This window comes from Canis lupus, chromosome 12 (assembly GCF_048164855.1).
Source record: "Canis lupus baileyi chromosome 12, mCanLup2.hap1, whole genome shotgun sequence".
In the NCBI taxonomy this organism is placed as follows: domain Eukaryota; kingdom Metazoa; phylum Chordata; class Mammalia; order Carnivora; family Canidae; genus Canis; species Canis lupus.
Window position 1 is genome coordinate 41,844,544 of NC_132849.1, and position 13,317 is coordinate 41,857,860.

General features: G+C 49.1%; 1 protein-coding gene across 2 annotated transcripts in view; it reads left to right on the forward strand.

Moving 5' to 3' along the window:
* ALK (ALK receptor tyrosine kinase) overlaps nt 1-13,317 on the forward strand; it is a 692,068-nt gene that overhangs the window by 564,740 nt on the left and 114,011 nt on the right. For both annotated transcript variants that reach the window (XM_072770669.1, XM_072770670.1), the window contains 2 exons: nt 4,207-4,338; nt 6,646-6,746. In XM_072770669.1, the coding sequence (XP_072626770.1) occupies nt 4,207-4,338; nt 6,646-6,746 (233 nt within the window). The remainder of the gene's footprint in view (nt 1-4,206; nt 4,339-6,645; nt 6,747-13,317) is intronic.

Here is a 13,317-nt window from a genome sequence, read left to right on the forward strand (position 1 = left end):
CATTTCAAGCCAGGATAAGTAGGGTACCTGAAATGGAGGTGGCATTGCCCTTGCTTCCCTACGTCCAATCATGAATGTGTCCCTTCACATTGCATACTCCAAGCCACACACCACCTGCCATCCTCCTTCCCTCTTTCCAGTTAAACATTGCTGATCCAAGTGAGATATCCTTGGATGCTGGAACCCATCAAAGGGTGTCTTCAGGGTTTCCTGTGTGTCAAGCATTGCCTCAATGGCCTGTAACTTCCCAGAAAAGGGTCATGTCTCGACTTCCTCCCCTAATGGGTCATTGACTCACGGAGTATTACAGGCAGCTCGTTTCCCTTTCATGTATTCAATAATCTCATGTGTTTGGTGGGGACTCTCTTCCTATCAGGCAAAAAAACAGTTTTTTAAGTTTATTTCTTTATTGTAAAATAAAACATATTGGTTGTAAAATATTTGGAAAATCTAGAAAAGTACACAGGAGAAAATAAAATAACTATTGCCCGTAATCCTCCCTCTCAGACATACAGAGATAACCATAATATGATGATGTATTTCTTCTAGCATTTTTTCCCATGACTATATTTTCAAGGAAGTGTATAACACATATTTATCAAAAATGTTAACAGAGCTGTCACACAGGAAGGAAAAGAAGTAGTGTCATTTGGCCTGGAGTTTACACTTGGCAGCTTCCTGCAGGCCCTGCTGAGGCCACATCTTTGTGACTCTACCAATTTGTCTCTCTTACAGTGGAATCAGGTGTCATAATTGCCAAATGTTTGCAGGATTGATTGACCCCCACACAGCCTGATTTGGCCATCCAGCTGATGAAGTAAGATGAAGTAAAAGGATCGCTAGGGTATTACTTCTCAACCAGGAAGGTGCTTAGGAACCACCTGGAAAACGTTAGAAATGCAGATTCTCACTCAGTAGGTGGTGAAGGGGCTGGTAGCCTGAGATTCTGCACTTCCAACGGTTTCACCAATGGTGAGATGGGTGTGTCTAGTCCCCGAAGCACATTTTGAGTAATAAAGGGTTGGATGACAGAGCTCACTCCCATTTACTTCAGCAAATAAATCGACATGGAGGGACCTGGAGGGTATTATGCTGAGTGAAATAAGTCAATTGGAAAAGGACAAATATTATATGGTCTCATTCGTTTGGGGAATATAAAAATTAGTGAAAGGGAATAAAGGGAAAGGAGAGAAAAATGAGTGAAAATATCAGTGAGGGTAATGAAATATGAAAGACACCTAACTCTGGGAAATGAACAAGGGGTAGTGGAAGGGGAAGTGGGTGGGGGGTTGGGGTGACTGGGTGATGGGCACTGAGGGGGGCACTTGGCAGGATGAGCACTGGGTGTTATGCTATATGTTGGCAAATTGAACACCAATAAAAAATTTTTTTAATTCAGCAAATAAGTATTTTAGTCCTACAGCATGCCCAGTGCTGAGTAGATGCTTGGGGTCAATGAGAGGAGAAATCAAAGGAGTTGAAACCACTGGACTCAACTCTGTGCGTCGAAGTAATGCTCAGCCATTGGCCCTGGCAGCAGTGTCCCAAATCTGACCTAATGCACCAAAGGTGTTTGTTCTGATGCCCCCACCACCACCCCACCAGTTTCCTCAGGCATGGCTTCTCGTTCAGCACACAACTGCCGTGCTGGCAAGAGCAGCGGTCCTCTCTTCCTGCACCCCCTTCCACCCTACAATGCTTTCAGATTCACATAACTTGTCTGTTTACCTAATTATTTTACCTATCTCCTCCCCCTTTATTCAATCAGCCAAAAAGAAAGGGGTTTCCAATCCCAGCTCACCCTGGATCTTATGCAGAACCAAGACAAGGATGGTCTTCCAGAAGTTAGAGAATGCCAATGGTTTTCCTCATTCCTGTCCAGGTGGAAGGCATAGGCAGAGCTACCATGTGCATTTTCAGAGAGGCAGCTGAGGTATCTGTCTCTACCCCCAGGGAAATGTTGGCTATTTTGGTTCATGCTCTGATGAAGTCTCCTGCACCAGGAGTGATCGATGATTAATAATGCCACTACCACTCTGTATTTGCTCAACCCTATCTGCTTACAAAATTCTATACTCTTATTTACCCTCAAAACAGCCCTGTGAAATAGACACTAATATTACCCCCATGTTATAAATGATGGAGCTAAGTCTCTGAGGAAAAGAAGTGACTTGCCTAGCATCACACAGCAGAAAGCAGCAGGTGAGGGCTACTGCCAGGTGTCCGGATTCCAGGACTGTTGAGGCTAACTTCTCTACCTCTACTCATAAAAGAAGGAGGGGGTGATAAGCCATGAAGGCTTCAACCCAGTCCTGCCTCCTCCTTCTACCAGGAGCCATTGCCTGCTAGAATTTTCCATCATGGTCCCTGGTTTAAAGCATGCTTGTAAAGGACGCTTCATGGAAGGTCACTTCCAGCTACCAGTTAGTTTTTGCAAAAGAAGTGGATGTGGGGTCCCTTGAGGGGGCATAAAAAATAAAACAGAAAGATCTCCTTAGCTTTTGGATTTTTAATCAGAGGAACATGCAGGGCTTGGGGGGAAAATGATTTCTTCAGGGGGGTATAAATGGGAAGAGATGCTCAAAGTCAGTGACAGCCGGTTTTAATTTATAATTCTGCCTCTGTGTGAAATGCACAGAGAATCAGGGGGAAATGAGTAATAATTCACTAAGGTGCTGTCACAGCCAGGAAGCGTGAGGGCCCTCTTTGTCAGCCTGCCATTGCCGGGAAGGCTGAGACAGAGGAAGGACACAGAGAGAGGTGGGTCCAGCTAGAGCACCTTTCCTCCTGCCCAGGAGACATAGTCCTGCTGCTTCTCCCCAGCCTGGCCTGGGGCTGTTGGTGCTATCAGAATAGCCTGCAATGACCCACTAGCTCCTGGGGCTGGGTGCCTTCCCTGCAGCAGTTCCCTGATAAAGCCTCAGAAAGTGAGCTCTCTCTGACCCTCTTCTCCTTTCCTCCTCCTTCTGCGGGCACTTGGGAAATATATGGTCATAAAGCTGATTGTGGCCTTTTCACTGGGACCTGGGGTCAGCCTGATGTAGAGAAAAGGGTAACAGGGCCCTTTATGCTGAGCCAACAGATGATATAAAAAGGCCCCGTGGCTGGCATTGCTTGGTCAGGATAAGGTAGGTTAGAGCAGTAATAAACTATCCCCAAATTTCAGGGGCCTAACATAACATTTACAGTACCCATGAACCAAAGCGGAGGGGTGGGTTCCACAGGATCTCTTGGGGACCCAGGCTGGCAGGGGCCCCACGGTCCAACAGCAGCGGTCTCAGGAACAAGAACTCCCCTTGGCCACTTCAGCAGGGAGAGGGAGACTGAAGAATTGCACAGGGCCTCTTGGCAGCTTCAATCCAGAAGACACACATCACTTCCACTCACATTTCATGGGCCAGAGCTATTCATGTGGCTTCCCTTCACTGGAAGGGAGGTGGGAAATAAGGGGGGGTAAGTGGGAAGTGTGAGCAATATGTGTCTCTGCAGACAGGGGTGATTGAGGGACCCAACCATGTGCCACCAACACTACCACTACCACCATCAGGTTCTTGTCACTGTGTCGACCATTAGAAATGTATTATAGTACCTTCTCCTGGGGTCATATTCATTGTGGGTCCGAATAAGGAGCCCAGATTTAGAAGCAGAAGACTGGGATCCCGGGGTGGCACAGCGGTTTGGCGCCTGCCTTTGGCCCAGGGCGCGATCCTGGAGACCCGGGATCGAATCCCACGTCGGGCTCCCGGTGCATGGAGCCTGCTTCTCCCTCTGCCTATGTCTCTGCCTCTCTCTCTCTCTCTCTCTCTGTGTGACTATCATAAAAAAAAAAAAAATTATAAGCAGAAGACCCAGGTTCAAGGCCAACTGTGTTATCTGCTGGCTGTGTGACCTTGGTCAGCTTGCTTAATATTTTTGAGCTCTCTTCTGTCACATATAAAACTGGGTTATTCCCATGCTGCTGTGCTATTATTATTGTTATTAGTATTTTCTTTTCTGAAAATCAGAAAATTGTACATATTCACATGTAGAAGTTAGGGACCAGGGCTTCTTTTCATCATCATCACTATCATTAGACATCAAGGGTCTGGCTGGGGAGCTGGTGTTGGTGGGGATACTTGGGTCATGCCTGGCTAATGTTACTTTATATTGGCCTCTTTTGCTTCTGGCAGTGCAAGAAATGACCGTGCCCCTGTGCTCTCCCTGCAGGTCAACTCCCTGCTGGCTTTTACTGCAACTTCGAGAATGGCTTCTGTGGCTGGAGCCAGGGCATACTCACACCCCACAACCCCCGGTGGCAGGTCAGGACTCTGAAGGATGCCCGGGTCCAGGATCATCGAGGTAGTGCTACTCTCTTTCCTTCCCCCTGGTGCCCATCTGGCCAAACCAGAGACTTAGGGCGCTATCCCAAGACAGCTGGACCTCCCACCCCTGCAGGGCAAACCAATGTGACTGCCCAGAGCTTGCCCTGGGGTACTTGCTCAAAATTTCCTCCAGACTTCCTGGGCTTCAGAATAATTAAATCAGGCCAAGATAGATGTCACCTTTTATTCCCTAAAATAAAAGCCTGGATGGATTGGCTAAAAGATAAGAAGGGTGGCAACAATAATAAGCATTCATTTATTCCCTAAGCGTTTGTTAAGGACCTACTTTGTGTCTGGCACGTAACTCACGGAGAGGTCAGGAAAACCATAGCCCCCTACAGGGAGGCTGAGGCACAGGGAGGCCTTGTGTCGTTGGGCCCAAGGTTGTGCCCAGGGAACCTTGCCCCACATCTGGTCCATTCCCTGGAGCCTTGCCTCCTCAGCCACATCTCCCATTCCTGCCCAGTTCTAATTAGCAACTCCCACCTTCCCAGTGCCAGAGCCCATCCTCCCACTGCCTATGCTTGGCTGCTAGAGGGACAAAGGCCTCCACACACTCAATAGATGGCCACCCACACCTGGGTGAGCTGACTCCACACTGGAGACATGGCTGGGGCATGGAATGAGGGAGCAACGAGGCTGGCGTCAGTGAGGCCAGATTTGGGCTGCTGGAGAGGCCAGACCCCCAGCCACGGGCCCAGCCTTGGGCTCTACCCAGTAGCTAGGCCTGGGCAGGCCCTGTGGCCCACTTCGCTGCAGCATAGAGCTGGGGTTAAGGGTGAGGGCTCACTGTCTCCTTCTCTCCCCTGCATTTGTCTTATCTTTGTGGAGCTAGAGCCCCTTGTACCAAATCCCTCTCTTTCCAAGCAGAGATCATATATCCCAGGGATCCCTTTAAGAATCAATGATAATAGTGATGATGATCAAAGTGTGAGAGAAGACAATGTCCAGATCCACCACTGGGGATCCCAGAGCCCACGCAGTCCTGTCCTTGGTCCTGAGTGAGCTGGCTTTGGCCTGTGAGGATGCAGACTGCATTACCGCAGCCACAGGAGAGTTCTGCAGGGCCCCTCAACAGAGAGGAGACCCCAGACTTCCTGTTTCTCCTCTGGAATCCTCACCATACTGCATCATCCTCAGCACCCTGTTGAGAAAAGAACAGAAATGGAACTCAAAGCATGACATGATTTTCCTGCCTCTGCTCTCAGTTTGGTAACCTCCCACGGCACCCACAGCAAGGAAGTGTCCAGTCCTGGCTGGATACCTCTAATGATAGGAGGCTTTCACTGCCTCCTAAAGTAATTCTTTGCACTGATTGCTGCAAATCCAAGATCAGTTTTCCTTTCCCAGAGATAAGCTCCACCTCTCTGTAAATTCTGCTCATGGATCATACTGTCTCCTGGTGCCCCTCAGAACTAACCTGTTCCCTCTCTCACCAAAGCAGCCCCTCAGATATTTGAAGACTCTAGTTGTGACCCACCCACCCTATGAGGCCCTCTCTCTCCCTGGTCACAGAGTTTTCTCAAGGATGGGTCACATGTTTTCTAGGCTTTCTGGCCTATCTTGGCTACTCTGCCCTGGATCCATTTGAATCTACTATTTAGTAGTAACCCAATAACAGACTTTGCTAAGAGAGAAAAGCAGAAATGAATGAGTAAAGCCCTATGTGGGGTTCTGTGGTGCACCTAAAATGTTGTGAGTGCACCCTGGTATCCGATTCCATAGCACTGACCATCTACAAAATGTTCTATAGTTGGCTGGAGGTTTACAGATCCTTCTTCTTCACCATGTGGGGTTGGGGGCTCATGTTCTTCCAGGTTTGCAGACTGATCGATGAGAAAACACAAAGAATAAGACTTCCTGATCAGGTCATGGGGATCAGGATGACCTAGTGGGAGAGAGAGAAGGTCATGGAGACCACTGGAGGTCAACAGGCTGGCAGGATTGGAAATGAGGAGGGGTGGGGGTGGTAGAGTCCAGCGTGCTCCAGACTACTCCTGGGCTATGGGCTAAAGCTGGAGACCTGGCGAGATCAGGTGTGCAGCAGCCCAGATGTGTGATGCTGGGATATTACAGGGTGTTTGGAAGGAAGACCTTAGCGTGAGCCAAGTTTTGTTGACAGTGACAAGTAGACTGTCCTATCCATTGGAGGCAGCAGAAAGCTGTGTCCTCAAAGATGTTCCAAGCCTAGAGAAGAAGAGTGCAGAGCCCATTAACCCTGCATCCTGAGGCCCTTCAGTGCATGAAGATGGTGCATTTCTGACTCTTTTCCTCTCTGCCCCAGGCCACTCCCTGTCGCTCAGCACCACTGACGTCCCTACTTCTGAAAGTGCTACAGTGACCAGTGCTACGTTTCCTGCCCCAATGAAGAACTCTCCATGTGAGGCAAGTCTTGCTGTTCCCATAGTTCTTGGACTTTTCCTCCCACCCCTCACCTTGGGCACTTCCAGATGAGCCCAAACATAAGCCAAGTAGCCTGGACGGTTGGGTTCCTCATTCTCCTAGGGGGAGGACAAGATGACATTTTTGTCATCTTTTAGGCAGAGGGCATGCACCAGAGTGGTGAAGTCCCGCCTGTGGAGAATCTTGCCTTAAACACCTGTACCCAGCTGCACTGAACTCTTTGCAGTGGGGCCTCAATGTAAGCAAACCCAGAAAATACTTCCAAGGCGTAACAGGGGAGAGTAACACAATCCTTTTTATAAATATCAAGCTCTTGTAATACATTTCAACTTTTATAGAGCATCAAAAATCTAATCTACATAAATTCACAAAGATATCCATGGCATTCAGTGAGGTACCTCCAAAGCCACTTACCTAGATGGTCCCTGTGGCTGTAACGTTTTTAATGTGTGGACTGAGGGTCTTGTGCCATGTTTCTTAGCATAAGGTCGTAATCTCCAAAGAACAAGAAATGTGCTCAGACCCAAACATGGCCCAGTGATTAAGCTCATGGACTCCGGAATCCATTGCCTGAGTCCAAGCAAGATTCCACCACTGATTGGCTGTACAGTTTGGGAAGTCAATAACCTAAGGTCTCAGGGCCTCAGTTTTAACACTTGGAAAGTGGACACAGTAGGAACGTCTACCCCAAAGAGGAAAGGATTCAGTAGGTTGATATGTATTTAGGGCTTATCACAGCGTCTGGCACAAAGTAAGCATGACACTAGTTAGCCAACAGTGCCTGGCACCCTGAGTAAACACAAGAAAGGAGAATGGGGAAGGAGGGAAAAGACATGAGCCAAAAACCAGATTGCAAGTTCTCCGAGAGCCCCGCCTGCTTGTGCTTCTTTGCATCACCACGACATCACATCAACATCTTGCACGGAGTAGAAAGCCGACACATAGTCTAGATTTGGCCAATCCCCTCTTTCTGGAAAGTCACAGGAGAAATCCCTTCCTGGCTTTGTTTCAGGAATAGCTATGTGGCCCCCTGAGCAATTTGCCTCCTTTCAGGCTGTGAACTTCATGAAGCTGACCGGACTTGCTTCCTCTGCGCTGGCTCAGAGAAGCCCCAGGGAGGTGCCGGGAGACAGGCTTTCTGTGGCAGCCAGACTCAAGCCCTCCGGGCTTCTCGTGCAATACAAACTCACTGGCAAAAACAAATAAGAATGGAACACATTTATCAGTGATTTTTTTTTTTTTTTTGTAATCAGGAGAATGGTCAAATTAAATCTGAGGCTCCCCTCTTAGTAAGCAAATGGGGGTTCGTGAAGTGTAGTGCCTAACAGTCTTACACCCTCCTCGATTTTCCAAGCCAATTTCTCACCTTTTCTAGTTAGTTTGTTATCTTACTAGAGTTTTTGTATCTCTGTGAGCCACCTTAAGTCCTTTTGGAAGAAGTCAGGGCACAAAGAATAGATTCATTACATTAAATCGTATTTGAGAAATTCCACTAACTGATGCAGATGGTGGATTGCACAGTCATCGCTGACATTTCTGCGATGCCTCCAAGCAGACACCTGGGAAGGAAGGCATCTCAAAAGGCAAATCTAAATGAGGAGAGGTGGTTGGCCTTCCTGAGAGGTCAGGGGGATCCTTAAAAGCCTCTGATTTTTAAACTTATTCTTCACTGGATTTAACAGGAGCCTAATTTTAGTGTAAGAAATGTCAAGGTTAAAAATGTTATTTTTCTAATACTTCATCATTTCCTTGATAACCTTTGGTTGATCAATAGCTTAAACAGGTGTTTTGTTTTACTGGCCTGTTTTATTTCCCCTCTAGTCAAATTTGCTCTGGGCTATTTCTGCTATTTCCTGCCCTTTTCCAGAACTTGGCTCAGCAGGAGTAATGAAGGGGAGGCAGTGAGTCCATTCCGCTCTCAGCTCACAACGCTAGTTCACATTCAGGTTTGCAGACCATTCATCTGGTGCTGATGGGTCCCGAATTCCCAGTGTTGGAGGAAATGTTTTCATCAGAAAAATAAATAACCAAAATAGAAATATGCATTTCCGGGTTGGTAAGCCTTGCCATTTATTTTATTCAGATCCTAAATGCAGAAGGCAGCAAGTTGGTTTCCTCCTCCCAGGTTGGCAAATATCAGTGACAGGGGATGCTGCATTGCTGTGTGAAATTGTGTGGGGTTAACCAGGGGCCTTCAAACCCCACCAACTCTAAAGGAGCTTTCATTGGCCATAGGGCTGAGTATGGGAAGGTGACACAAGGCAGAGGGGGGTGAAGGTCTCTGATGAGGGTCAAGGCCACAGAGACCAAGAGGCTGACACCCAGCACTGAGCATCTTCTCTAAACATAGACACAGTTCTGGGAGCCCTAGAGTCCCTCCAACTCTTGGGAGTTGAAGTAATTCCAGAATATCTCCAAATTCTCCCTCAAGAAACCCCATAGTCATCAGTGGATTCCCAAAAGGGAACTGCCATCACCTTCCATGCATTTCCTTGAAAATCTAGATACAACCTGACTGGTAGGCTTCTGTTTCTCCAGACGCAGGCACTTGGAAAATGCAACCGGTACGATTCTTGGGCCCCCACCCTGGGTCACCAGGCTGACACCCCAGAGCGGGGCCTGGGAATCTGCTATTTCAAATCCCACCCTCAGCGATCTGGATGTACAATGACACTTGAGTCATTGGCCATAGATGTGCCTGCCAGTTGTGTCCAAAATACATTCTGAGTCCATGCAGAGAGTTTTCCTCTGCTACCTGTGATGTAACTTGCCTTCTAGAAAAATGAGTCCGACCTGGTGAGAAATGACACAGGGTGGTGGGGGGTACATAGGTGGTGGAGACAGAAGGGGCGTGGAAAGCATGACACTCCACAACTGGTGAGATGCCTACCGATCGTGGAGACATAGCCAGGATGTGCCTTTGTGCCAGTCACCTTCCCGGGTGTTCCAGAAGCCCACGGGCTCCAGCCTCCTGCCTCCAGATGTCTGCAGGGCCCACGGCTGGCCAGAGCCTCTCGCTGGCTGGCCTGGTGCAGACACCGCCTGCTCCTCCATCGCTCCGCACACTTGCATATGGGGCATGAATATTTAAAGACTGTTGCCGAGCCCAGCCACAAACAAGAAAGAGTGTTGTATTTTGTGTGTGTGTGTGTGTGTGTGTGTGTGTGTTCCCCAAGCTATTCTCTGTAGGGAAACTGGAGAGCCACTTACAATATTCCGATTTTATTTTATTTTTATTTTTATTTTGCTGAGCTCCAGTTCAAATAATTAAAGTTGCCACCGGGGGAGGGGAGCCTTGTGGTGGCTTTCATGTGATCCCTTGCTGTCAGATCTGCTCCGCTCGCCTTGGCTGGGAGACACCCTCGGATGTGTCTAGCATCGCAGCTGCTGGTAATAAAGAGGACTGGAGGCTGGGGTGGGGGAGGGGGCCGTCTCCGCCCCTCCCCCTGCCTTTCACAGAGCCCAGAAGCCTGAATGTCTCAACAAGCCCCGTGCGGTTTGAAATTCTATTTTATTTGAATAGCCTGCCTGTGACTAGAATATTTTAAGCCCGTGTTCTCAGGACAGAACAACGTCTGGGGAGAGAGAAAGTGGGCTTCCCTCATTCTCGTTCCCTCTCCAAAACGTGGAAGCAGCTCTGCCTCTGTGAGCTGCAAGAATGAAAGGGGCCCAGGAAGTGGGATGGGACCCATTTGACCTAAGGGCAGGTGAGTTCCCAGCAGCTGATTTTCCGACCTTGCAGGACCTGCAGCCACCTCTGCCTTCCACCTCATATGTAAGCACGCACACAGACATCCCCCCAGGGAACAGAGCACCCTGGGGCCTTTCTGCCCTGATGTCAGCCCTGTGGTGATAAAGGAGTCAGCTTCCATTAGGCTGGGGGCTACTGAGATGGGGACAGAAGGCCACCAGCAGGCCCCCTCAGGTCCGCAGGGGCTAACTGGGCCTGCAGGGAAGGAGCCCTCCATTCGCTGTCATTAAAACCAGTGCACTTGATGGAATGAGCACTGAGTGATATGCTATATGTTGGCAAATTGAACTCCAATTAAAAAAAATAATAATTAAAAAAAAAACAGTGAACTGGGTGTTATATGTTAGCAATTCAAACTTCAATAAAAACAAAAAACCAAAACAAAACAAAACAAAACAAAAAACAGTAAATGTGGCCCAGAGGGATTGAGAGCAGCCTGGCATCTGCAGTCCCCTTTGTCATCAGTTAGGCCCTGCTCAAAGCCCCACTGAGAAGGGGCCCCCAGGGAAGACAGGGCCCTGAAGGCTGGAGGCCAGGGAATTTCTCAGCAAACTGTTCTCTGGTTGACTTGGTGAGACCTTTCAGGATGGCAGTGATCATTCCTGCACACGGGGCCCATCCTCCCAGGGATCTGGCTGCCAGGGGGTTCTCCAGCGTCTCCGTGTAGCTCAAAAGCAAAATAAGGTGAGCCACGGCTGGTGTAATTTGGGCTGACCCCACTCTCTCCCCATGGGGGGCAGACAAATAGAACTCTCAGACAAGATGAGGAGAAGTTCTTTTCTGAGCGTTAGGCTTTAAGAGTTTATTAACCTCAGAGGCAGAACCCTCCATGGAAAGGCAAAAAATAAGGATGAGCACTAAAATTTATTATAGGATGGCTTGGGGTAGAGGAGAAAACAGAAGTAGCAGACTCTTCCTTTTGCAGCCCCCACTGATCCCTCCACAAAGGCATTCTGTTCCCCTGGCTTTACGGAGCAACTCTGGGTGGGGGCGCACACAGGGCTGCGCAGGGATGGGAGCAGCCCTTCTCAGCAAGGCAGGAAAGAAATGTACCCAGAGATGCAAAGCCAGTAGATACGAAATCAAGATCCAACCCAGACCTTATAGTCTGAGCCTCATATTCTGTTGCATAGCCCTGCCCTTGGGGGCGATGGGGGTGCAGATGGTAGCTTGTCAGCTTGTGGGCACTGCCGTGGGTCTCCACAGCATCCCCGAGGACTGGCATTGCTCTGGCTGCACTCAGAGCCCCTGACCAGTGCAGCACAGACCCCCCCGTCTCTGGAGGCAGGAAGGAAGCACTGCCCCATTTTGTAGCAGACAAGTTACCCGCTTAATCTATCCCTAAGCTGAGACCAGTCACTGGGCCTAATTCCTGAGAGGGCAAAGGGACGTTCTTACTCACCTAGAGAATCCCAACGTTATGTGTGCCTTATTCTTAGCCCCATGTGGCCTCATTTGTCTTAACAAATCAGGAAGGAAAAGCTATTCCAAGGAGCCTCATGGTCCTGTCCTGAATAAGGTCGTCATCTCCTGGATCCGTTCCACTTTCTGGAGAACATGTGCCCATCTGGGGAGAAGGAAATCTCCTCTCTCAATTCACTCCGGCTGCCCTGTGTCCAGGCCGACTGCTGACCAGTGAAAGAACAAGCTGGTCCTTCCCAGGCTCTGCCCTTGTGTGGCCAGGCAATGCTGCACAGATGCTTTATGCTTATGGCTACAGAAATCCTCTTTGTAAATATGGATCAGAGCCAAGAGAGGGGCATTCCAGGGTGACATCGGCCCTAGCTCCCTTTGGGTCAGGTATTTGGAACTGGAATCCAACCCCCATCTCACCGAATGCCATGCCACCCACTGCAGTGACAGCATGCTCATGAGGAAGGCTAGCTCACCTTCGGACAGCTCTGGGCCTCAGTGCAAGCCAAATGGATTTTCCAGGAGTGGTTTTCCACCCTCTGTTCTCTGTGCCCATCCCCTTCCCGCTCTGGAACCTTTGGGGATCCAGGACAGGACTCCATGCCCTGCTAGGTAACATCCAGCAGGATTGTCCACTCTCTGTCTGGAAGGACATAATGATGGGTCCCCTCAGGAGACATAGCGCCCCTCAGGCTCCCTCCTGCCCAACAGATGTGACATCACTTATATGCAAGGGAGTCCAGATGGTCACACGGGGCCAAGACAAAAGGAGCATTGCCAAGGCAGTATAGTGTGGTGGGGAGAGGAGCTCCTTGAGGCTGCTTAGACATTGGTGGGGTCCTGCCACTTTGTAGCAAGGGGATCTTATGCAACCACCTCACTCTTCTCAGCTTCAGGATCCTCTACAGGACTGTCAGGAGAAACAAGTAGATGGGCATACTGATGCCCAGCCTGGATCCAGACACATAGTAGATGCTTAATAAATAGTCCGTGTGGTTTCTGCTCCTCTACTCCTACTGTTTCTATTACCTGACTTTTGTGGTGATTCTAAGATCAGAGGCAGGTGTCTGCCTTATCTGAGGGTCCTGAATCTAGAGAATTTGGCCTCTGCTCTGCCCTGGATGACCTTGCAAAGAGGAGAAGGAGGATGTGGCCCAGCTCGGTGACTGTGGTCCAGGGAATCTAATGCTCTCTCAGAGACAGACAGATCCCTCACCCCTTCCATCATCCCCACCAGCTCCTTTCCCCACCACCAAGAGCATGGGGACCCCCTCTTCCAATCTAGCAAAAATTCCTTTTCTCCACTTGCTCCATAGTTACCGCCACCCCACTTCCATCCCAGCAGCAGACCCCAAGAGAGATGGTATTGTCATACTTCCACAAATGAGG